The 27737-nt window shown below is 40.1% G+C and overlaps 1 protein-coding gene across 3 annotated transcripts; it reads right to left on the bottom strand.

The window, feature by feature from the left end:
* Positions 1–121: 121 nt before the first annotated feature.
* LOC132099441 (butyrophilin subfamily 1 member A1-like) lies at positions 122–27309 on the bottom strand. Of its 3 annotated transcripts, none has more exons than XM_059505750.1 (9): positions 27119–27309; positions 26964–27014; positions 6007–6369; positions 4979–5272; positions 2907–3008; positions 2791–2811; positions 2245–2283; positions 1570–1611; positions 122–1473 (listed from the first exon to the last, which is right to left on the bottom strand). In XM_059505750.1, exons 2-9 carry the CDS (start codon positions 27010–27012, stop codon positions 656–658), a joined length of 1728 nt encoding a protein of 575 aa, XP_059361733.1. In that variant the 5' UTR covers positions 27013–27014; positions 27119–27309; the 3' UTR covers positions 122–655. The 3 variants fall into 3 exon arrangements, with proteins under 3 accessions (XP_059361733.1, XP_059361734.1, XP_059361735.1); XM_059505751.1 differs by having other exon boundaries at positions 2907–2999; XM_059505752.1 differs by lacking the exon at positions 2791–2811.
* Between the last annotated feature and the right edge of the window lie 428 nt (positions 27310–27737).

Raw genomic sequence — 27737 nt, 5'->3', positions numbered from 1 at the left:
TTTAAAAAAATGCATGCATTAAAAGATGTAATATTATAATGTTCATTCTATAGATCTAAAGTTATTTAAATGCTAGTACAAATGAGACATTAATGTATTTACAGAGCAGTTTAACACGCGCTGTATAACAGAGCTGAAATAAATCTAACATGAATTATCTCTAACATGTTAAAACATTTGCACATGTATGTAGATCCGTTAGCTGCCTTTGTATTTACAGGATTAATAATCAAACGTTTATTATTTTCCTCTGGGGTCTTTATGTGACTGTAGGCAGATGTTTGCACACACAGCTCCATGCACACATTCAGTGTTTGCATCACTGTAGGGAAAGTTGTGTTGTGTTATATCTGATGATTAAACAGTTAACCCCTCGACTGGCCGTGTTAGTTTGATTAGGAGTATTGTTTAGTTGATACAAGGGAGGAATTAAATCTACAGCACTTTAATGTGATGTGTCATGTGACACTGTAGGGTTGAATGACGTCATGTGAGGATGTCATTCATTGATTTTTGATTTAATTAATGATGCATTATCACTGGGAATCAACCCTAATCTTAAAAATTATTGTGTCTGAACCATATCAGTACATTTTAACAGATGTTTGTAGTTTTTCATGCATCAGGTATTTTTTATGCACGTATGTCCTTCTGATTAAACTGCTTTGGTCAGTCTGGCGTCTGAGCTGTTACTGATCCCCACTGCGCTGCTCTCGTCTGATGTAGAAATGTGTGAAGCCTGACTGGATTCAGCTTGTTCTACAGTTTCTGGATTATCACTGGCCTTTACATCTAATTCTACAGCTACCATGTTACTCAGTAAAGGCTGACTGGGTTCAGCTGGTTCTACAGTTTCTGGATTATCACTGGCCTTTACATCTAATTCTACAGTTACCATGTTATTCTGTGAAGGCTGACTGGGTTCAGCTGGTTCTACAGGTTTAGGAAGATCCAGGATTTTAAGTGGACTCTCATCACCTGCTCCAGGATTGAAGAGAGGAACGACTGATCCAGAGAATCTGCTGCTGATGGTCAGGAGATGTTTTCTCTCTGTGACGTTGTAAAAGGACAGCTGACCGTCATCATAATCGAACAGAACTCCCAGTCGTTCAGGTCTCGGTGTCAGAGAGAGTTTAACTGGTGGATCAGTGTTGGTGTAAAAGCCACGAGGACCGTCTGAACACAAGAACCAGAAACCCCTTGATGGGGTTAAAGCAGAACTGTCTCTTATAATAAAGTTTCCATGTTTCACCACACCAATCATCCAGAAGATTTTGGGAGGTGTATTTTCTAGTGCCAGCTCTACTTCCCAATAGTGACGACCAGAGGTGAATATTTGGGCTCCAAAAGCACATAATTGATATGGAAATCCCTCTCCAGTGGGTTTATATTCTTCACTGTCTCTCAGGATTTTACAGTTATTAGAAACCCTCAGACCTGGATGTAAACGCTCACGGTCGATAGTGATCTCAACTGTGAGGAAAAACACATGAGCAACAGTTATTAATCCTGATGTAGATGAGATGATCTTTACACATAAATGCATTTATAACTCAGATGAGATCATACCTGCATGTTCCCTCAGCTCTTCTGTATTCATGTCTTCCACAACTACAGTGAAAACACATTATTTGAGATTTTAGAGAGGGAAAAATTCTAAACCTAAATTTAACAGTATCTAACAAAAAATGAGTATAATAATATAATAGTATAATAGAATATAATAGTATGAGAAGTGAATGATTATGTGACTGTGGGAGTGATGCAGATTAATCCATGCATTATGAGAACTGTATTCACATTATGTTATGTTAGACACATAGCATTTGCATTAAAAATGTATACGAGGACTGTCCAGAAAGTTAGTCATGTAATATGAAATATAGACTTTTATCAAATAAGATACAACAAACATAGTCAACAAGGACAAGGACAGTCAGAAGGGTCCATCATGTTTTCGTATTTCATCTCTCATCTGCTTTTTTTTCATATTACATGACTAGACGCTTTCCAGACAGCCCTTGTATACTGTATTTGCAATAGTTTCTAAAATATACAATTGTGACTCAAAATGTAGAATAACAAAACTGGATTGTTTTGTTGTTTTGTTCATTGTATTTCCACTCTCTCCTTCACCTTTATTCCACTGAGAGTCACTGAGACTGATGTTTTCTGTTTTAGATGTTAATGTCAGCAGTTACATTTCTAATACACATATAGCACAGAACAAACATCTTCAGATACCTGCTTTTATCAGTCTCTCCAGAGTTTCCTCCTCACAGTCTGAAATGAGAGAAAATATCAGTGGATGGTTTCATTATCTGCTTCACAATACTCCAGACTCTGTGAATGAGCAACAAACTACATAATTGTATTTTATGATTCTTTCATTTATTAATATGTATGTCAGAATAGTTAGCATCTCTCCTGTCATGTGATCTGATTTTACTCTGAAGGATCTGTGAGTTCTGTGTGTAGCCAGCACATTTCATACAAATCCATAGTGTTTAATATCCAAGACAAGAACATTTCCCTTGTAAAATTAATTTTATAGTAATATTATTGATATTATGTATAGAAGTCAATTCAGTTTAACTGGTATTTCAGAAGCACCCTTCGGCAGCTTTTGTGTGCTTTCCCCTAAAAAAACAGATATTAATAAAATAAAAAGATTTCTGTTTTAAAATATAGGGATGAGAAAGTACATTTTCCCCTATATCCCCCAGCTAATCACTGCCTGAAAGGATTCGTGACTGTGTTCAGATGATAAATGAAGTTCATGTTCCTTACTTTCTTCAGCTGGTTTCTTTCCTGCAGAACAGATCAAAAACATCAACACATGAGATATTCATGAAACTAAAACCTGCTGATAACCACATCTTTAAAATCTTTCAGCCAGATTGTACCTGTTAGTTTGTGTCTGTATTTGTAGAGGATCAGCCCAAACAAACCCAGAAGAACACAGATGAGAAGGATGAGGAAAAGAGCCATCCATGTACCTGATGAATCTGAGAAACAGAAACCAGATGAATCTAAACACTTAAAAATATATAAAACAATTACAGTAATGTAGAAACATATTTTAAAACTCTTTTAACATAAAAATGCTGTATGCTTTGTTTAGATTTTTGATTTTTAATGATTGGAAGGTTGAAAAAATAAGAGGGAATATTGACATTGAAGAAAACTGACAGAGCACAATAAGACAAGGAACAAGCATTCAAGAATGTATGCTGATATTTTATAAATTACATAAACCCTCTGGAGTCTAAGGGTATTTTTGGGGCCTGGAGAAGTTTTGTGATGCCCTGACATTTGTGCTTTTTTTCAGTTTCTTATAAATATCTAAATGGTAAAGTCTAATCTCACTGCAATCAGCACAAACTGGGCTATAATAATATGTGAGCAGCATGTATGTACATGATTGTGTTTTTTAGAAACACTCACAGAAAACAATATATTGATTTACATTTTCTAAGACACTTTTTGTTGGTAAAATTCATATGCGAGTAGGCGTCAACTATCATGAATATCATTGTGATTTACACCTGAGAAGACAAAGGCCTGCATAATGAGCTGCATAATGAGCTGCATAATGAGCTGCATAATGAGCCGCATAATGAGCCTTTCAGTCATCTGTGTCACTGAGAGGAAGGAGTTACAAGAGAGAATGTGAGGACAAAATAAATCTATATAATTTTATATTTAATTATCCCACAACATAATTTAATATCCACTTGCGAATAAAGATAAACAGTTTATCAGGAACAATCAAAGCTAACTTTCAAAGCTGAAGTTTTTGCATCATTACTCCAGTCACACAATCCTTCAGAAATCCTTTTAACAATCTGATTTTCTGCAAAAAAATAAATAAATAAACATTTATCGTTATTATTATCATTATTATTTTTCAGGGTTTTTTTTGGGGAGGGGGGGGGGTTGAAAGAACAGCATTTTTTGTTACATTTGTTACAGTTACATTTATTTGTTACATTTATATTATTTACATCAAGCTTTTGAATGGTATAGTATTGTATATTGTTATTGAAACCTCATAATGTTTCACTTGATTATACATTTAGTCAGGAATTATAGTTTGGAAAAAGTATTTGGAAAAAGTCTAACTAGTAAAATGTTTACACGTTATGTGAAAACTAGTACAAGTATATAAATAAATAAAAAGAGACTCATGTTTATGATCTCTGCTGAATAAAGTGCTTCATTCTTTTTTTCTGAGGAAATCCATTTCTCAAATCCTCAACCACATCACATCTTTTTGGGGTGAATTATGTGTTATTCCTCTCATCGCGAAGCAAACGGTAAAATAAAAGAACTTGAAGAACAGTCTCTCTGCTTTTTCTTCTGTTATGGGCGTATCAAGCCGCGCGCTTCAGTTTGAATCTGAATAGCGCTTTCAGCGCGGGAGCGTGGTCACATTAGATATAATGAAGGGAGACATGAAAAACAGACATCGCGTGGTTTTCATATGGATTACTTTATCACAGAATATCTATTTTCGGCGGCACTTGTTTAGTTTAAAAATAGACATGTCAAGCTTTCTATAGATACCTCTCTCATGTCTCTTCGTTGAGTATTCACGGAGTTACAGTTCATTTTAATGACGTGTTTGTAAAAGAAGATCAGCGCAGACCAAGGCTGCAGACAGCGCACCTTGTTTGTTATCTTTATTTTATAAGTGCACAAAGTTTTGTTGTTATTATGTCTGTATCCAAAAAAGTAGACCCTTTACAGATTCGATTGTTGTATTGCTCTTATCTGTACGATTAAAACTGAAAGTGTAATTTAAGTTATTTTCGGGGTTAGAAAGAAAATGATTCATATATGCAATAATTGACTTCAGAGGTTTTTAAAGGAAGTTATGTTCACAGGAAGAACTAATGGAAATGATCGCAGGCCTAGCATTTAAGCTAATTTGATCACTTTTTTGTGGTTTCTACAAATATCCATGTTCTCTAACCTGGAGACACGATGCCCTGTATGTCCAGTCTTCCTTCTTTTAATTCTCCAGTTCTGAGAGAGACTGAACATGAGACCAGTTGAGCGTCTGAGAGAGAGACGGCCGTCCAGCTGTGGGTAGATATCATCTCATCTTCTCCACGAGTGTGAGACGTTCCTCCAGGACGGAGATCCCTTCCTACATCTGACGTCCATGAGACGCTGGGCTCTGGATACCAGCCACTGGACCTGCAGCTGATGTTCACACGCCCATCATCTAGAGACTTTGGAGACAGGACAGGAGCGGATCCTAAAGCTGAAGAGAGGAGAGACAGATGCTCAGATCTTCTCCTGACACAAAAACTATATGAAGAATAAAAAGTATACTGTTTATACAGCGGATAGTTCCGGTCCTTGATTCTGATTGGCTGAAACGTGTTTGAAGATGTTGTAAATTACTCTTCAAACATAAACCTTTGTTTACTTCTGTGTGTTGCTCCGCAACCACTTTGTTGGAACTATATTGTTTGGTGGAAGAATACTGTTTGTATTAATATCATTACACTTTATTTGCTCTGTTTTATGTTGTGAAACCTTACTACATATATGGAATAACTGTTTTATAAAAGCAATAAGTCACTTCACTTCACATAATCCATCGCAGAAGTTATGTCTGGGAGGTTTTTTTGCAGTCTTGAAATTAAATAGTATAATATCATATTATATATCGGTTTATATTGGCCACCTTGCTCTTTATGATATCAGCATCAATATCATTTGTCAAAGAATCAATCAGCTGACCACTACGGTTTTCCAAATAACTTGAGTTTAACTCCATATGCTTACTCAGTGTTTGATGCCATGATGTCAGCATTTTCTGCAAATAATGACAAGTTGTGTCTGTTTCTCAATCAAAAGACTTGGAATTTTGTCATATGGATGAGTTTTATATCAACAGTCCTCAATGATGATGAGTTTTATTATGCAGAAGAGGTTTGGCTGAACTGTAGCTTTAATGAAGTGCAGATCTTCAGAAAACAGACCACTCACCTGTGATTTTGAGAACCACCTGTGCACTGTCATATGAATGTTCTCCACTCACATAACAGTGAAATGAATCTTCATCCTGAAAAGTGAGTTTCTCCAGCCGTAGAGAGACATCTCCGTCCTCCAGTCCTCCAGACTGATCTGACCGCAGAGTCAAAGAGCTTCGGTTCCTGTACGATTCCTCCTGGATGTCCTGGATCTTCTTTTGATTATAGAGCAGAACAGGGTTGTTGAACTGATTTGGACGGTACCAGCGGATCTCCAGAGCTTCAGCGTTCTCAGGAGGAGAGATCCAGCAGGGAAGAATCACTGTGGATCCCACATGAGCCTCTATAGGATCAGGAGGAACCACCACAGTCAACGACACTGAGAGAGAGAGAGAGAGAGAGAGAGAGAGACAGAGAGAGAGAGAGACAGAGATAGAGACAGAGAGAGAGATCAACATCTACATTAACGAGCAATTAGAACATGGATTAAATTATATCACGCAATCATCAAACCAATCCTACTGTACGGGAGTGAAATTTGGGGACCTATATTACATTTTACAATTTATTATATTACAATTTGAATTCTAAATGCTGTATCTAAATGCATAGAGAGAGAGAGAGAGACTTGGAATCCAGAAGATCTGGAGATTTGCATGAGAACAGAAAATTTCACTTTTCTACGATTGCTTTGTACGCTGTAATGGATTATAAGAGAACTAACAAACTGGTAAGGTTTTAAACATTTCCATCTTATTCATTTTATTGCCTTAATTATTTTGTGGTGAAACGTTGTGTAATAACGTTATTACGTTACTGCACAACGTTTACTGAAAAAAAAAAAATAAAAAAAAAATAAAAAAAATAAGATCCAAGATGGCGCCGCACATGGCTGCTTCAGTGCTTGGCTCTCCAGTGTTTGTACTGTTTTTGTTCGTTTTTCCTGTTTTTTGTTTAACAAACACGATCAGTTTCACCAGGGATGAACTGCTGAACATTCGGCAGAACACACCACATGATATTTTTCCGGATTTCTATTATACAGACGTTTTACTGAACATTGTTATCGGAGGAGCAGCGGCGCTGATCAAGCGCTTCAAGACGCGCAGACGGGGAAAGCGAGCGGGAGCGCTCGTCAGACTCAGGAAGCGCGGATTTCGAACGCCGTTGCCTAGCATCCATCTCGCAAATCTCCGCTCTCTACCCAACAAAACGGACGAACTCCTTCTGCTCTCTCGGACAAATAAGGATTTCTCTCACTCTGCTGCTCTGTGTTTCACGGAAACCTGGCTGAATGACGCCATACCGGACAGCGCACTCCATCTGCCGGGCTTTCAGCTGTTTAGAGCGGATCGCGACGCAGAATCAACGGGGAAATCGCGCGGCGGCGGGACATGCTTTTACATCAATGAACGGTGGTGTACAGATGTAACTGTATTAAAGAAGATGTGCTGTCCTGATCTAGAAACGCAGTTTATCAACTGCAAGCCGTTCTATTCGCCGCGGGAGTTTCACTCGCTCATTCTGGTTAGTGTTTACATCCCTCCTCAAGCGCAAGTAAGTCTGGCTTTACAGAAACTCGCTGATCAGATCACAGACACAGAACAACAACACCCGGACTCTGTTTTAATCATTCTTGGGGACTTTAATAAAGCCAATCTCTCCCGTGAACTGCCAAAATACAGACAGCATGTTACCTGTCCCACCAGAGACAGTAATATACTGGATCACTGTTACACCCCAATAAAGGATTCATATCACTCTGTTCCACGAGCAGCTTTGGGACGTTCTGATCACTGTCTGGTTCATCTTATACCGACCTACAAGCAGAAACTTAAATCTGCTAAACCTGTAGTAAAGACTGTGAAGAGATGGACCAGCGAAACAGAGCAGGATTTACAATCTTGTTTTGACATCACAGACTGGAGCGTTTTTGAAGCTGCTACCACCGATCTGGACGAACTCACAGAGACCGTAACATCCTATATTAGTTTCTGTGAGGATATATGCATTCCTACCAGGACTTATTTAACATTCAACAATGATAAGCCATGGTTTACAGTAAAACTCAGACACCTTCGTCAGGCCAAAGAGGATGCCTACAGAAATGGGGACAGGGTCTTGTACAATCAGGCCAGGAACACACTGAACAAAGAGATTAGAGCGGCTAAAAAGACCTACGCTAAAAAGTTGGAAGACCAGTTTACTTCCAACGACTCTACTTCAGTTTGGAGAGGACTGAGAGCCATCACAAACTACAAGACACCATCCCCTTGCACTGAGGCTAATCAACGACTTGCTAACGACCTGAATGAGTTTTATAGTAGATTTGAAACCCCCAACACCCACTCTGACCATCTCCCTGCACAACCATTAACACCTCCTGCAATCCCCCTCTCCATACCTCCTGCTCTTCAAATCTGTGAAGATGATGTGCGCCAGGTCTTCAAGAAAAACAAAAGAAGAAAAGCACCAGGCCCAGATGGCGTTACACCAGCCTGTCTGAAAATCTGTGCTGACCAGCTGGCCCCCATCTTTTCACAGATCTTTAACAGATCTCTGGAGTTGTGTGAAGTGCCTTCCTGCTTCAAACGCTCAACCATAATCCCCATTCCAAAGAAACCCAAGATAACAGGACTTAACGACTACAGACCTGTGGCTCTAACGTCTGTCGTCATGAAGTCGTTTGAAAAACTGGTTCTGGCTTATCTGAAGGACATCACTGGACCCTTACTAGACCCCCTGCAGTTTGCGTACCGAGCAAACAGGTCCGTGGATGATGCAATCAACATGGCATTGCACTTCATCCTGCAACATCTGGACAAAACAGGGACTTATGTGAGGATCCTGTTTGTGGACTTTAGTTCGGCTTTCAACACCATCATCCCAACAACCCTCCAGACCAAACTGACCCAGCTCTCTGTTCCTAGCTCTATCTGTCAGTGGATCACCAGCTTTCTGACAGATAGGCAACAGTTAGTGAGACTGGGGAAATTCATGTCAAACAGCTGCTCCACCAACACTGGTGCCCCTCAGGGATGTGTTCTCTCCCCTCTGCTCTTCTCCCTGTACACCAACGACTGCACCTCTAAAGACCCCTCTGTCAAGCTCCTGAAGTTTGCAGACGACACTACAGTCATCGGCCTCATCCAGGACGGTGACGAGTCTGCTTACAGACAGGAGGTTGAGCAGCTGGCTGTCTGGTGCAGTCTTAACAACCTGGAGCTGAACACGCTCAAAACAGTGGAGATGACTGTGGACTTTAGGAGAAACCCCCCTGCACTTTCCCCACTCACCATCATGAACAGCACTGTGACTGCAGTGGAGTCATTCAGATTCCTGGGAACCACCATCTCTCAGGACCTGAAGTGGGACAATCACATTGGCTCCATTGTGAAAAAAGCCCAACAAAGGTTGTATTTCCTTCGCCAGCTGAGGAAGTTTAACCTGCCACAGGAGCTGCTGAAACAGTTCTACTCAGCCGTCATTGAGTCAGTCCTGTGTACTTCAATTACTGTCTGGTTTGGTTCAGCTACAAAATCAGATATCAGAAGACTACAGAGAACTGTTCGGACTGCTGAAAGGATTATTGGTGCTCCCCTGCCCACCCTCCAAGAACTGTACACATCCAGAGTGAGGAAAAGGACTCAGAAAATCACTCTGGATCCCTCACATCCAAGTCACCCCATCTTTGAACTTTTGCCATCTGGCCGGCGCCTCAGAGCCGCAAATACAAGAACAGCAAGGCACAAGAATAGTTTCTTCCCCCAGGCAATCTACCTCATGAACAGTTAAATGTTTCCCACTTAAACTTATGCAAAAATGTGCAATATCCTTATATTTATTTGTTACCCCTCCATCCTAGAACATTCCTGCATCTCACTCAATCCTATTCCATTATCATTTATAGCACAATTGTTTATACACTTATTTATTTGCCAATTTGTAAATCTCCTGTAAATTTTTTTTTTTTTTTTTGTCTGTGTGTTGTTGTCTCTGTTTACTGGAAGCTTATGTCACTAAAACAAATTCCTTGTATGCGCAAGCATACTTGGCAATAAAGCTCTTTCTGATTCTGATTCTGATTCTGATATGTGGTTTGACTGCACCGTTTGCCTTAAATGTCAGTTTAGTGTGATTGTGCCGCTTGCTCACAACTGCTGTCTTCACAGAAGCTTTGCGTTCAAATATATCAACTCAAATCAATATTTTGCGTCTGATTATTTATTTATTTATTAACTGGCAAGTAGCCGTGTAATAAGCCGCTTCGCGTCGGGGTCCTGATCACCCTGTCGGGGTTTATTCTGTTGGGCAGTTGCAACTTTGCAAGGACAGTCTGGTGCTTCTGACTCACAGCCTGTAAGTATGTTTTCATATTTAAAGAATTTGCCACTGATGATAAAAATGTGAGTTTTGAGCAGTGTAGAGTAAAACCTGTTTGTTGTTTCTCCGATCACAACTGCAGACATGGTTTAATGTTTACGCAGCGTGATACACAACTCAACACCTAAAAAAACAGTATAAGTCATTATAATCAGTAATTATGTCCCCACTGAATGCTACAAATGCCTCGTTTGTGATGGGTTTTTATTGGCTTTGTATCGTCATGTTGGGGCGGTGAGTGGGATTTCAACAAGTACAACATGTTCCTGGATCAACATCCATGTTGAACCTGGAACAACATTCTAATCAGCCAATCAGAACTGAGATATAACTTTTCAGGAAATATCTGGTTTAGGCTTAAAAACAGGGTTAGGCGCTTCTACACCCTTGTTATTCAGATATTATTTCCCACCAATTTTAGGAATAAATAATGGGTAGAGCTAGGTTTAGGGGTAGAGATTGGGTTAAGTCTTTATTTTTGGACAATAATGTTGTTCCAGCATCATCAAAGGATGTTGGTCCAAGAACATTGGTCTTGGCAAAATCACGGCAACCGTGCTGGGACACAGACTCTAAATTTAATACTGTCACATGGAATTGATGTTGATAGTGTTGAAATTATGCTGCCAAGTGATGATATCTCAGATCATTATTTAGTTTTGTGCAAACTTCATATAGCCAAAATTGTAAATTATACTTCTTGTTACAAGTATGGAAGAACCATCACTTCTAACACAAAAGACTGCTTTTTACATCTTCCTGATGTATCCAAATTCCTTAGCATATCCAAAACAGAAACTATGGACTCTCTCTTTTCTAGCATTTTAAATACAGTTGGTCCTTTACGCTTAAGGGAGGTCAAGGAAACCAGTATGACACCATGGAGAGATAAAGAGAGCAGCCCGAAAAATGTAGCGTAGCTGGAGGAAAACAAAACTAGAGGTATTTCGTATTGCTTGGCGGGAAAGTAACCTATCCTACAGAAAAGCATTAAAAACTGCTAGATCCGATTACTTTTATTCTCTTTTAGAAAAAAACAAAAATAACCCCAGGTACTTATTCAATACAGTGGCTAAATTAACGAAAAAATAAAGCATCAACAAGTGTTGACATTTCCCAACATCACAGCAGTAATGACTTTATGAACTACTTTACTTCTAAAATCGATACTATTAGAGATAAAATTGCAACCATTCAGCCGACAGCTACAGTATCACATCAGACAGTGCACTATAGACCCCCTGAGGAACAGTTCCACTCATTCTCTACCATAGGAGAGGAAGAATTGTATAAACTTGTTAAATCATCTAAACCAACAACATGTATGTTAGACCCTATTTCATCTTAGCTCCTAAAAGAGGTGCTTCCAGAAGTCATATATCCTCTTCTGACTATTATTTAATTTCTCATTTTCATTAGGATATGTCACCAAAACCTTCAAACTGACTGTTATTAAGCCTCTCATCAAAAAACCACAACTTGACCCCGAAGAACTAGTTATTTATATACCAATCTCGAATCTCCCTTTTCTGTCCAAGATACTAGAAAAGGTGGTATCCTCACAATTATATTCCTTCTTACAGAAAAATGGTATATGTGAGGATTTCCAGTCAGGATTTAGACCCTATCATTATACTGAGACTGCTCTCCTTACAAATGACCTGCTCTTATCATCTGATCGTGGGTGTATCTCTATTAGTTCTATTAGATCTTAGTGCTGCATTTGACACAATTGACCACAACATTCTTTTGCATAGACTTGAACACTTTGTTGGCATTAGTGGAAGTGCATTAGCATGGTTTAAATCGTACTTATATGACCGCCATCAGTTCGTAGCAGTGAATGAAGAGGTATCATATCGATCACAAGTGCAGTATGGAGTACCTCAAGGCTCAGTACTATGGCCGCTACTCTTCATGTTTTATATGTTACCCTTTGGAGATATCATCAGGAAACATGGTGTTAGCTGTCACTGTTATGCTGATGATACTCAGCTCTATATTTCTTCGCGGCCAGGTGAAACACGCCAATTTGAAAAACTAATTGAAAGCATTGTCGATATAAAAAACTGGATGACGAGTAATTTCTTACTGCTACATTCTGAAAAAAAAACAGAGGTGTTAATTATAGGGCCTACAAACTCTGCATGTAATAACCTAGAACACTGTCTAAGACTTGATGGCTGCTCTGTCAATTCTTCATCATCAGTTAGGAACCTAGGTGTGCTATTTGATCGCAATCTTTCCTTCGACTGCAGTCACCCTCTGATCTGGATACAGACTGGATCTGGTGGCTACGGTGACCTCGGAATAAGAGAGAAACAGACTAATATTAGCATAGATGCCATTCTTCTAATGATGTAGCAAGTACATAGGGTGTTATGGGAAGTGTTCTTGGTTCCGGTTTACCTAATTAATGCAGCCTAAAAATCCTTTAACGGATTTGGATATTAAAAACATATTAGTATGTTATGTGTAAACCAGGTTAAAGAGATGGGTTTTTAATCTAGATTTAAACTGCAAGAGTGTGTCTGCCTCCCGAACAATGTTAGGTAGGTTATTCCAGAGTTTAGGCGCCAAATAGGAAAAGGATCTGCCGCCCGCAGTTGATTTTGATATTCTAGGTATTATCAAATTGCCTGAGTTTTGAGAATGTAGCGGACGTAGAGGATTATAATGTAAAAGGAGCTCATTCAAATACTCAGGTGCTAAACCATTCAGGGCTTTATAAGTAATAAGCAATATTTTAAAATCTATACGATGTTTGATAGGGAGCCAGTGCAGTGTTGACAGGACCGGGCTAATATGGTCATACTTCCTGGTTCTAGTAAGAACTCTTGCTGCTGCATTTTGGACTAGCTGTAGTTTGTTTACTAAGCGTGCAGAACAACCACCCAATAAAGCATTACAATAATCTAACCTTGAGGTCATAAATGCATGGATTAACATTTCTGCATTTGACATTGAGAGCACAGGCCACTTTTTTTACAGCGATATCATTGACTTGATTTGCAAATAAATGCACAAACACTATTTAAAATGAACTGAGATGACATCACTGAATTCAATGATGAACTGCCTTTAGCTGTCATTTTGCATTATTGACATACTGTTTTCCTAATGAATGTTGTTCAGTTGCTTTGACGCAATGTATTTAGTTTAAAGCGCTATGTAAATAAAGGTGACTTGACTTGACTTGACACAGCATCACAGTCTGGTGAGGGGCGTAACATTTCAGTCACACACTTGAGGTATTCAGCCAATCACAACACACTTGATATCTGACCAACCAGAGCACACCTCGCTTTTCAAAACGACGAGAAACAATAATGTACAGTATGTAAAATATGTTTTTTTGAACCTTACAATGCATAAACACATTTCATTACAACAAATACACAAAATAATGTTGTTTTTAGCAACATCATATGACCCCTTTCAGGAAGCATTGCTCCATACTTAAAACAAAATCGAAGAATTAACTGATATGACGTCATTCCTAACAAAATCAGGCCGAAATGAAGTTTGTTTCAGCAGTTCGAAACAGCTGACCAGAGCATACTTTCTGGGGGAGTTCACTTTGGCTCCTGATTACCTTTGAGCTTCCATTGGTCTATGGCAGTTACGCAATCAATGGGTGTGTTCAGAAACTCCACCTTCTTTGACATGTGTTTTTTTATTTATACATTTTTTGTCCTCAGTTCGTTCCTCATTCTGTGGAGGCCCTACAGGAGAGCAACATCTCCTGAATACACTGGAGTGTCAAATAGCTGAGCTTCACAGATATACCCGCACCTGTACGATCGCTTGCAGAGAGACTTTAAAGATTCAGAGAAAGCATTTAATTCCTAGAAAGAAATTGCAATGAGACTTGGTGTTGAAGACCCGGGTTTTTTTTTTAAAGAATTAAAGGAAAGAGTAAAAATACAAGGTAGCAATTACCAAATACATGTGTTTCAATTAAATGTTACACCATATTGTTGCTGTTGTTCTTTCAGTAAGAAATTTAAAGGGTATACAGTAAATTAAATATCAAAATGAACATACAATAAATAACCTTTGTTTTTATCAAATCATGACACCACATAAAATTCCGTGAAAAAAAAACTCGCGATTGAAATTTGGGAGTGTGCATATAACCATGATCACAGTACTGGCAGGAACACACAGAGAGAACCTCTTTCAGAGCACTTTTCATTTAGACACCCAGAATTTACATATAATATAACAAGATTACATTTCTCGATTTCTTTTTTTTTTTACTTCTGCTATAATATTTGTGTTATTTATTGGTGTTTTCATGGTTGTGTTTTGCTATATTTTACGGCCTTTCAAATCATAGCAGGATTCATAGAAAAAGAGAAATGGGAAATTATTTGATTTAGAGGGCTACAAAGACCCCATTTCTAATAAACAAATGAGTGGTCCGTTTGTATATGGGAAGTCCCATACTTCATGCATACCTCATATGAAAACATTTTAAATCAGCATTTTCTAGATATGACACATTATTACAATTCACATGGGTTATAAAGTCCCCATTTCTTAAGAGTAGAAAAAGCTAATGGTTAGACCTTATATGGGACGTCCAATACTATATCCACACCTCAAATTAAATCATTTTAAAGCACTTTGAGTGCCTAGAAAAGTGCTATATAAATGTAAGGAATTATAATTTTTATTATTTTACTGCAGCATTTTTGATATATGAAACCATATGGCACTTTAGAGGGCTATAAAGACCCCATTACTAATAAGTAGTAAAAACCAATGGTCATTTCCTGCAAGGGACATTACAAATTATGTGCACACCTCATATAGAAACATTTTACTGCAGCATTTTTGAGATATGACACATTATTACACTTCAGAGGCCTCAAAAGAACCCATTTCTAATAAGTAGAAACAGCTAATGGTTAGTTCTTATACTGGACATCTCATAATATACGCAGACCTCATATCAAACCATTTTACTGCAACATTATTTTTAGATATGGGACTATGTGGTGCTTTTGGGGACTATAAAGACCCCATTTCTAATAAGTAGAATAAATAAATGGTCAGTTCTTATATGGAACATCCCATACTCTCTGAACAGCTCATCAGAAATACTTTTGCATTAGTGTCAGAAAGCCTATTCAGGAACTAGGAACCAAAGTTCAATTCATGTTCCCTAGGGGGACACTTATTACTGTTACCTGCCAGTGAAGATCGCTGTCTGTCTTTGTTTAAGCTGCTGCTATGTTTCTGTAATGTGTTTAAAATTGGATTAAATAAATGTCTCAAGACTTCTCCTGCTCTCCTGATTCTCTGACCGGAATCTGGTCCATACTTGGCCGCCTCAACCAGCTGTAATTCGAATGTAGTAAGGTTTACTACATTAGTTTGGTCCTTCGAGCTGGATTGAGTGCAACATCAAACCAGTATGGACCCAACAGTAAGTGACACAGAGACAATGGAAAGACCTCGCCGTAGGACAAATCTTCCACTTCACGTGGATGATTATGAGGTTGGCTACCGGCCCGTAGAGGACCATCCTCCTAAAGTTTCTACCCCTTGTCCCAGTCAACGTAGAAGCAGCTCGAGGAAAACGTCCCACAGCAGTACCAGCTCCCATTCCAGGACCAGCAGGCGTTCCATTACCTCCACTGGTGTTTATCTTCCACCAGAACTCTCTAATGTCCAGACTGCTGTTTTGGAGGAGAAGATTAAGCAGAGACAGTTTGACAGTCTCCGGCAGCAGGTACAGGAGGACTCACTCGCTGACATGGAATATCAGCGGCTGTAGACACAAGCAAACGAAGCTCAGTGCATTCAGGAAGAGGCTCTCACAGCTAAGGAGGCTTTGTCTAAGCATCTAGAGAGACAGCGCAAGATGCATCAAGCAGAGACTGAACTTGAGGTAGCAAAGCTTGTATCTACCATGCTCATTGAAGACTCTGGTTCAGCTACTTCTGTGCCTCCAGGCTCACCAGCCAGCCCTTTGCCCCCACCTCTACCTAATCAGAGTAGTCCAGCTATAAGTCCAGAGTCTCCCTCATTGTCTCAGCAGCCGTGACATCATCCATACACCCTTCCTCAGGTGATCAGATCATGCTGGACGATACATCACGGCTGTCACTCAGGCCACAGGCACTGACATTACCTACCACTGAAACCGTGACTGTTTGTTTTCCTAAACCACTCCACTTGCCACAAGCAGTTTCATCACCAGTCTCTACAGTATCTCAGACTGCCCCTATAACTGCACCATTAAGCACAGTGATGTCAGCATCGTACGTTGTACCTCAGCCTTCCTCATTAGCCACAGTTATGTCCACTGCTGCACACTCCATGAATATGAGCATGCCGTCTATGCCACAGCTGTCTACAAGTCCATATGTGATACATCAATCATTGAACCCTCCAGTGAGCACACATGTACATCATCGGCAACTTCCAGTTACTAACCAGCAGGCATCAGCTATGCCACCTAATGCTAACTTTGCTCAGTGACCCTCATTCCTGCACTTCCCCCACACACAGTCTGCATACCCTGGTACAGAGCTACTATATGCTTCATTTTATGGTATCCCACAAACTAATCTACCAGTGTTTGAAAGTGGTAATGAGAGTGACTTTGCCATGTTAAAATTGGCATTGGATAATTTGTTAAGTCATCACAGCTATCTCAGTGAGCAATACAAATACCACGTCCTGTTAAGCCATTTGAATCTTCCCAGTGCTCAGCAGCTAGCTAAAGCCTACATGTATCATTCACATCCATAATCAGCTGCGCTGCAAGCGCTTCAGGATAAGTATGGGCAGTCAAGACAACTTATGCAGTCCGAGCTGGGTGCCATCATGAACAGTCCACCACTTAGACTGGGCGATGCTAATGCCTTTGACTCCTTTGCATTATCAGTAGAATCATTGGTGGGCATGTTGAGGACTCTTGAAGGTCAGAATGGTTTCGAGCTCATGTGTGCCTCTCATGTGGATCGTCTGCTCAGCAAGTTGCCAGCTGCCTATCATGATAGCTTTGTTGAATACTACCTGAGTAAGGGTATTCTCCAGACAGGCACAGACAAAGCCTGTACACTCCCCGATCTGGCTACTTGGTTAGAGATTAAGTCCCAGGCTAAACGCATTTCCAACCGAGTGGCAGCCTTGTTTCAGAGCGACTCACCCAAGTCCTGTGGTAAACCTACAACATCTACTCGTCCAAAGGAGCGATTTACACCTGTTCTGTTGACCAGTGAGAGAGCCATGAAAGGTCCTGATGCTGCAGCACAGAAATCTAGCTCAAAGCCAAAGCCCAGGCCATATTGTCCTCATTGTGATAGCAGGGATCATTACCTCAATGCCTGTGACCAGTTTAAGAAACTAACTAAAGCTCAAATTATCACTTGGATTAAAGAGGGAAAGTGCTGCTGGAGGTGTGGCCGAACTCATGCAGTGGAGGTCTGCAACGTCAAGCGAACATGTGGTGTTTGTAAAGAGTTACAACTTACATTTCTGCATGATTCTGTTGATGATACTTCCAGGGCTGTTCTCATGGTCAGTTTGCCACCTACCAGGATTTACCTTTATCGTCCTAACCATTCACCCAAGGTCATGCTGAAAGTGGTTAAAGTCCTTCTACACAATAGTCAGCAAACTATGGAAACTCATGCAGTTCTTGATGACGGGTCAGAGAGAACATTAGTGCTTCAGCCAGTAGTGCAGCAGCTTAAATTATCTGGTACCCCTGAATTGCTCCCCTTACAGACAATCCACCAGTGTCACACTGAACTTGCAGGATCATCTGTAACCTTTGAGGTGTTTTCAGTATCCAAGCCTGAGAGGAAGTTTGCTCTACACAATGCATTCACTGCTATGAACCTGTGTCTAGCAGAACACAACTACCCAGTGGCTGCTCTCCAGAAGGCCTATCGACACCTGCAGGACCTGCCACTGCCTCCTATGGACAGAGTGAAACCACTTATTGGGACTGACATACCGCATCTCCTGACACCTGTTCAGCCCATATGCAAAGGCCCAGTAGGGGGACCCATTGCTGTTCATACACAACTTGGATGGTCTCTCCAAGGCCCGGTGAGTCCCATGCAGCCCTCAAGGGGAAATCAGCAGTGCCTCCACATAATGACAGTTCCAACACGTGATGACCTGATTTATCATGTGGAAAGACTCTGGCAAGTTGACACCCTACCATACAATACTAAGATAATTACCAGGTCCAAACAGGACAAAGAGGCTTACACCTTGCTTCAAAATGCCACTATCAGAGTGGCGGTGGACCATGTACAACGATATGCTACCCCATTGCTGAGAAAAACCCCTCTGAGTTTCTCTCTAGTTTACGCCGCACAAAGCGCAGACTGTCACGGGATCAAGAAAAGGCTAAAGTTTACTGCAGTGAGATCCGTATGTTGGAGTTAGCTGGTTATGTGGCTAAGATAAGTGCAGAGGAAGCGGACCAATGGACAGAGTCTTGGTTCATTCCACACCACATGGTGCAACACAATGGTAAAGACAGAATTGTCTTCAACTGCTCCTTCCAACATCAAGGACAGTCTTTGAATGATCAGCTGCTGCCAGGGTCAACTTTGGGACCATCCTTACTAGGTGTCCTCCTGAGATTTCGACAGCACAATGTTGCTATCAGTGGGGACATCAACGGTATGTTCCACCAAGTCCGCTTGCTGCCTGGGGACAAATCAATACTGCGTTTCCTTTGGAGAGACATGAAAAGGGAAGCAGAACCTAAGATATATGAGTGGCAAGTGCTTCCATTTGGCACTACATGGAGCCCCTGTTGTGCAATCCATGCCCTCCAACAACATGTCCAAGGGCACAAAGATGATATGGCTGACTTAGTTGATATTGTGGAACATTCATTCTATGTCGACAACTGCCTTCACAGTGTACCAACGACAAAAGTGAGGCTAAAGAGATAGTGGATGGGCTGCGCCAGATCATTTTTCGAAGGGGGCTTTGAGATTAGACAGTGGGCATGCAATGTGCCATCTGTAACCCAACACCTACCTCCAGAGGCCAGGTCTGCAAACAGTGAGCGCTGGTTAACACAAAGCAGCATGGATCTTCAGGAACTCACTCTTGGTCTGCGGTGGGATTGCATCAATGACACTCTGGGGTACAACTTGCGTTCTGTGGAGACTGCTGAGCCTACAATGAGGAATATATATTAAACATTGGCAAGTCAGTATGACCCTTCAGGGTTCATTATCCCATTCACGACCAGGGCCAAAGTCATTATTCAAGACCTCTGGAAGCACGATCTTGGTTTGGACGACCCCATAGAGCTGTTGCATTTGAGAGAAAGTTGGCTCACCTGGGCCGGAGAGCTCCCAATTCTTACCAAGTTGCAGTTCCCTCGATCATACACCCCAGTCTCTGCTGACAACCCATCGGCCACCCGAGAGCTTCATGTCTTTAGTGATGCATCAGAAAGGGCCTACGGTTCAGTGGCATATCTACACACCACAGATGATCAAGGACAGGTTATTCTTACCTTTGTCTTGGCCAGGTCTAGAGTAGCACCTCGCAAATGCCTCGCAAATGCCTGTCAATACCTCGTTTGGAGCTCTGTGCTGCCCTTACCGGCGCCCAGTTGGGCAAGGTGATCCAAACTGAGTTGACCATACCTGTCCACAAAGTCACTTTCTGGTGTGACTCTACCAATGTGTTGTACTGGTTGACATCTGAATCATGCCGCTACAAAGTGTTTGTAGGGACATGTGTGGCAGAGATACAGACTTTAACAGAGACTGACAGAATTAACAGTCCCTCATCAGTGGAAGCCAGGTCCAGCCTTCCTGAATCAGTCACCTGACAAGTGGCCGTCAATGCCCAAAACGGAAGGAGAGCCTGACTGCAATGAATTAAAGAAATCTGCCTTTATTGGCGCTGTTTCATTACTTAGACGTTCTCTTCCAGATCCAAGCCAATTCCACACATGGCAAGAGCTCGTCCAGGCCACTGTTAGATCCCTGCATGGGGCGGCTACCACCGACACTGACTATCCTACAGGCTTCTGAATATGTTGAAGCTGAAAAGCTACTTCAGCACAGGCTCAAATGGACTCCTTTCCTACTGAGGTTAGACATTTAAAGGCCGGACATCCTGTTACACAAACCAGTCGCTTAGGCTCACGTGCCCCTGAATATGATAACGCCACTGGTCTCATTAGAGTGGGCGGACGGCTACGGCGTGCTAGGGACCTTGACCCAGAGGCCATACACCCAATTGTATTAGACCCTAGCCATCCTATCACTAAGCTGTTAATTAAGGAGACAGATCAACGACTCCTTCACCCTGGCTCAGAAAGGGTTCTAGCAGAACTGCGCCACCAGTATTGGATACTTCAAGGCCAAGAAGCAGTTTGTAAACACCAGCACAGCTGTCGAGACTGTCAGTACTACCGCGCCAAACCTCAAACCCCACGTCTGGCAGATCTACCCCCTGCAGATTACATCTGTATAAACCACCTGTTTTGCTGAGTCAAATATATTGTCAGCTACATGTCGCCGTCACAAACGTATTTACTTATATAATTATGTATACAAGCGGGCATTACTCAGTCCCTTATTGTCTTGTTGTTGACCATATTATCACTTTGAGTACACACATTTCTGTTATATATATGTTTGGGTTACAAATGCATATTTGCTGATAAATACCATAGTGGTGCTATGCTATTATATTATGTCAGTAGATGTTATAGGCAATTTATACATTTGTTAATAGTGAGTAATTTGTAATTATTTCCTTTGTTTCTTTGTAGAACACATCTTAATTCATACCAGATGCATATGCAGATGCATATATTGGATTAAATAAATGTCTCAATCTAAAGACTTCTCCTGCTCTCCTGATTCTCTGACCGGAATCTGGTCCATACTTGGCCGCCTCAACCAGTTGTAATTCGAATGTAGTAAGGTTTACTACAATTAGCATTTTTGAGATATGGGACCATGACACTTTAGAGGGCTATAAAAACCCCATTATTAATAAGTAGTAAGAAACAGTGGTGAGTTCTTACTCTAAAATTCTAATATCTATGAGTGAATCAATGGAAAACACTTTACTGTATGATTTTGTTTTAGGAGCAAGCAATTATTTCACATTTAGAGTTATAAAACTGTACATTTATCCATTCCAATAAATAATAATAATAAATTTCCCTAAGGAAACTCACCTAATATTTGCAGCCTTTATATAGGAAAACAATGGCCATTTCATGCAAAACACCTCCTACTCTATCAGCACCACTAATATGAAATCTGTGTACTGTGGCAGTTTGGAGTAACATGTGTCCTCATACAACAATATGTTATTTAACCACTTAAATAGGAACACTGACTATTTTTAAAAGGCACATAATACTACCTCTACTGCAGAGTTCAGTGTCAATCCTGCTCCAGCAAATCTGTCGGTAACTATCCATTGTTCCTGACTCTTATGGTGCATTCACACTAGACACGGATAGAGCGTCTGGCTGGTGCGAGTAATTTCAATGTGAAGTCAATGTAAAGACGCGAATAGACAACCTGTGGCACGTTTCGCATGAATGAGGCAGCGGGAATGACACGATAAAAATTATATTGCACTTGTATAGATAACATACTAATAGATTAATTGAATAAAACCAAAGATTGGATTTACCCCAAACAAGTTATATTTTATCTTGATCCACTAAAGAGACATCCGAGCCAGCGACAAATGTCAGAAGGTCTAGCCGAGTTGAGACTGCTCTCGGCGGATACATGATCGCTGAACACCCACTGATCAAATGGAGCTCGTCTCTGAAAATCGGCGAAATACATTTTTAAATAGACGCTGTCTTTAAATAAACTGCATTTTTGAGTTTAAAACATCTACATTCTCTCCTGAAATACTTTTAAAACTACATTTCATGACACGATAAAAGTAATATTTTGAAAATTATCTGAATAAAAATGGTGGTTAAAATCACAATGCTGCGTGAACTCAACTGGCAGAAGCCCCTCCCATGACGCAAATTTGCGTCTGTTGTGAAGTTAATTTGAAGCGAATAAGGGCCGTTACATAGTCAACGTGAGCAATGCAAGCAAGCAACGTGAGTTACGTGCTCCCTTTCATAGTCTAAACAGTGGACATAAATGTCATGGGCGATGGGTTTATGCAATACACGGCCCACGCAACAGGGGGTAGTAGAGTCGGGTGATATTAGTAGAGTCGGGTCACATGATATTCAGATCAAAATGGCAACTGAAGAGGAGTGCATTCTATTGCTGATTTTACATCGTCAGCAACAAAGGCAGTGCAGAGATAGGCGGTGGTGATCAGGATGGGGAGTTTGTGTCCATGCGTAGCCTTGGGGCCAATGTTTTGACTATGTAATGGCCCTAACCTCAAAATGTTCAAGCATCCAACTACGCGTGAATAGCGTGACTTATTCATGCACGTCGCGTCTGGTGTGAACGCACAGTTAATTAGATTAGGTTTGGAACTGAACTTTAATTGAGATTTCCAGAAGGAAGACTGGGGATATGATTCATCCATCCATGCATCCATTGAATACATGTTACTCTAAACTTTCACAGAGCAAAGACTCCATATTTGGTGTTCAGACAGTGTGTGAGGTATAGTGTGACAGACAAGTGTGTGTGACTTCATATTTTCTCATAGAGTAGCATGCAAAGGCCATTATTTTAATTTACATATTTAAACTGATGTTTCTATAAGCCTGAAAACTGGAGAAACAATCTCCAGTCTTTAAGAATTTTCTTAATTTGGATGTACGCAACTTCAAACTGCCACACTACACAGACTTCTGATGAGCTGTGCTGATAGAGTATGAGATACTTTGCAAGAAAATGCCATCATTTTTTCTAGTTATTTAAAAAAAAAAATTCTATAGGTTGCAAAAATGAGGAAATATTAAAACGTCTTTGAGTGTTTTGTTCTGTATGAATGCATGCTACTTCAAACTGCCACAGTACACAGACACATTAGGTGTGCTGAAAATGTAGGAGGAACTTTGGAAGAAATAGTCTTTTCTTTCGAATTATTTGAAATAGTTCTCAAAACTAGAGTTTCTGAGACTTTTCTTGATTTTGAACTCCAAATTGCTATGGTAAAATGTCTTTATACACCAATCAAGCAAAAATTGGGTCCCGCTTTTGCTGCCAAAGCAGCTTTGCCCCTGCCCCATCGAGGCATGGACTCTACTAGAACCCTGAAGGTGTGCCATGGTATCTGGTACCAAGATGTTAGCAGCAGATCCTTTAAATCCTGTAAGTTGCGAGGTGGGGACTCTTTGAATCAGACTCGTTTGTTCATCACATCCCACAGATGCTCGATTAGATTAAGATCTGGGGAATTTTGGAGGTCAAGTCAACACCTCAAACTCGTTGTTGTGCTCCTTTGTGGCAGGGCACATTATCCTGCTGAAAGAGGCCACAGTCACCAGGGAATATTGTTTCCATGAAAGGGTGTACATGGTCTGCAGCAAAGCTTAGGAAGGTGGTAAGGGTCAAATTAATATTTACATGGATGGCAGGACCCAAGGTTTCCCAGCAAAACATTGCCCAAAGCATCACACCCCCTTCGCCGGCTTGCCTTTTTTCCATAGTGCGTCTAGTTCTGATGATCAGGTGCCCACTGTTGGTGCTTTCGGCGTTGAATTGGGTTCAGCATGGGCACCCTGACTGGTCTGCGTCTATGCTGGCTAATATGCAGCAAACTGCAATGCACTGTGTATTCTGACACCTTTCCATCAAAACTAGCATTGACTTCTTTGAGCAATATGAGTTAGAGTTACATTTATTGAGTTACAATTATTATAAGAACTAACCATTTAGAGGGGGGGGGGGTCATGGCCTAGTGGTTAGAGAGTTTGACTCCTAACCCTAGGGTTGTGGGTTCGAATCTCGGGGCCAGCAATACCACGACTGTTCACTGCTGTGTGTGTGCACTTTGGATGGGTTAAATGGCTGAATGTCACTTTCTTTTTTTCTACTTATTAGAAATTGGGACTTTAAAGCTCTCTAAAACCAATATCTCAAGAAACACTGCAGTAAAATGGTTTGATATGAGGTGTGCGTATAGTATGTGATGTCCAGTATAAGAACTAACCATTAGATTTTTCTACTTATTAGAAATTGGGTATTTATAACCCCCTAAGGCACCATATGGTCCCTTATCTCAAAAAGCTTTCCTTTTCTTGTTTTTTTTCATTTGAAAAAAAAAAAAAAACTGGCTATGCGTTCTGTGCTAGACTTACTGAGACTTGTCATGGCACTTGTATACTGTTGTTGTTCTCTTGTTGACCTGACTGCTTCTATTCTTCTCATTTGTAAGTCGCTTTGGATAAAAGCGTCTGCTAAATGATTCAATGTAAATGTAAATGTAAATGTAAAGCTGCAGTAAAATGTTTTTATATTAGGTGTGCATATAGTATGGAATGTCCCTTATAGGAACTGACCATTGTTTTTTTCTACTTATTAGAAATGTTTTCTTTATAGCCCTCTAAATCTCCATATAGACCAATATCTTCAAAATGCTGCAGTAAAATTATTTGATATGAGGTGTGCATTTAGTATGGAATGTCCCTTATAGGTAATGAACATTGGCTTTTTCTACTTATTAGAAACAGGGTCTTTATAGCCCTCTAAAGCAACATTCTGAATAAAAAACGGACATTGTTTTTGTTTATACTTATTAGAAATTAAGTCTTTATAGCCTTCTAAAGTGTGATAGTGTCCCTTATCTCCAAAATGCTGCAGTAGAATGGTTTTATGTGAGCTATGAATATTGTATAGAATGTAGTTCCATGCATTACAGTATAGGATGTCTGCATCATTATCATAATGAAAAAAGAGGACATCATTCGCTTCACTTCATTAAACTGCTTTTTTAGTTTTAATAATCAATTTATTTATAATGAACACACAAGTTGTTTTTACATTTGATTGTTTTTTGTACATTAATGCTTTAGTTTAGATATAACATTATAAAGGTAATGCATTTTTTGTTTCTTTCTAGGCTACCTGTACTGTTTTTGTTTGTTTTTTTGTTTTTTGTTTTTTTTGTATCTGTTCTTATTTATAATAGCAAAGATACAATACAATAAATAGCAGTATTGTGATTATTAATATTCTAATTAATAATAAGAAAAGATGAAGGACTTCACTATCGACTTCAAATGGGTGATTCAGTAATTTTTTGTCTGATTCCAACAAATCATAAATCAATCTGAGGTCTTTTAATGGAGAATTATTATTTTTTTTCCTCCGTTTTTTTTTTTTTTTTTTTTTTTTTTAATTGCTCATTGTGACTCGTTGTCAGCACAAGTCACATTATTCTCTTGAGGAAGCACATGTGGTGGTAGCCTAAATAACAACACCGCATGCGCAAAGTTTCAGATGGTATGGCAGTAAACACATGAATTGGATATGGGTCACAATTGAAAGAAAGCGTAAATGGACAGCCAAAAACATCGGATATATAAATAAATCAGAATTGGGCATGAAGACCTGCGGTGTAAACGAAGCGCTCTAAAAGTGCGCTCCCTCTGTCTTGTTCCTGATATTACCGTAATTATAGTAATGCACGCGCATCATTATTTCACTCGTGGCTGGCTTGACCGTGTGTTTCTGAAGGGCGGCTGGCTAATCACAAACGACTGGTTATGGGAAATGAACGGGTATTGCAAACATGATACTTGACTCTGAGCTGCAGCTAATAATTATTCTTTAGTCTATAATATTCTGACCATCAGGTCCATCTCAAAGCTAGATGGCCTACACTTCATCATTTCATCGTTGTTGTGTAGGGGCTGGGCGCGAGCGTCGAGACGGGTTTACATTAATCTACACACCGCCTCCAGCTCTGCAGGGCGTTGGAATGATCGAAAACAGTCATTCAAACCGTCGCTCAGCCTTTTCAAATGTATTTTTACCGCCAAACGAAGAACGAAAACGAACTGCGTTTGAAATATACCGGGCCTATTCTTTTGAGTTCGTGTTGATACTGTCATATTACCATAAATCATATTCCATACAATCTGTAATCTAGTGCAATAATAATTTAGGGTGACCAAACGTGCCATTTCGCAGGGCACCTGGCCAGGATTTCTACATATCCAGGATTTGTCATTGTTTGCACTGCGCAGACCAGTTGTTGTATGACAAAGTATCGCGAGAGCTGTAGAGAGCAGACGGCTTCTTCAGAATCGCTCTCGCGGTACTTCGCTGTCAGACACAGATCGGTCTGCTCCGCTTTGTTCATGTGTTTGCGTCGCTTTGGCCTTCTCTGTAGATCCCTCCTTCTCACGCACCACGATCGGTCGATCACGTACAATGTCTGCATGTCATTGATCAAACGATTACCTCATTCATTATGAAAACAGGAAACAAAAGACAAAACCTGGATATTTTAGACAATATATAAACCCTGGCCAGGACGTGTCCTGGGACGTTCGGTCTCCCTAAATAATAGAAATCGATCACGTATATGAATTACTCTATAAATATGAATATTTATCTCATCGGGTCTGTAAGGAAAATAAGCATACCACTGAATGAAATCCAGTCGTGTTCTTACCTGAAGTCTCTATGAGGAGATTCAGTAAAACGATAATAATCGACAGCATTCCTGTGAATACAGACAGACTCCAATAAAACAAACTCTGAGCGAAATTCTTGCAGAATAAATCACATGAGATACATCATCGATGTTCAGTGAGGAAACAAACTCACCGGAGACGAAGAGAAATCAGATAAATTCAGAAATAAGCGACACAGATCAGCGGCAGTCCAAGCGTGCTCCCGGTGTTCCTCCCGTTTTACTTTCGGTTTCTAAAAATAACAACGACTCAAATAACTCAGACGTCATCAGATGAAGAATGTTTGAATTCGGTGTTATTCTGTTCGATGTGGTTTTGTCTAATGATATTATGCATATGCGTGTATTCTGATGTTATAAGGCGATTGAATCTCATGGAAAATCACTCCAGTCTGAAACATGCGCTGCGCGTCTACAGGGCGTTGTGTGCCAGTGAGCTTCGCCATTAAGCATAAAAGCATAGAAAGCAAATCCTTTTAAAAAAGAATGGGTCTAAACGAGCTAATAATAACAAATAAAAATAAAAAGCTTCTTCTTTATATTTATATTTAATGGTATTTTATTGATTAATCGTATTGTATTAAACTTTCAATGAAACATTTGCAATGGGTCTGTAAAATGTTTTATGCATGTTTTGGCCTGGCTGGGACGCTTGTTGTTGGAATTGAACTAAACCAAATAATAATAATAATAATAATAATAATAATAATAAATGTAATTGTTTTCTGCACATTCTTGTTCTAAATCTCCTGA

This window comes from Carassius carassius, chromosome 2, assembly GCF_963082965.1.
Source record: "Carassius carassius chromosome 2, fCarCar2.1, whole genome shotgun sequence".
Taxonomy (NCBI): Eukaryota; Metazoa; Chordata; class Actinopteri; order Cypriniformes; family Cyprinidae; genus Carassius; species Carassius carassius.
This window is presented reverse-complemented; position numbering and strand designations above follow the sequence as displayed.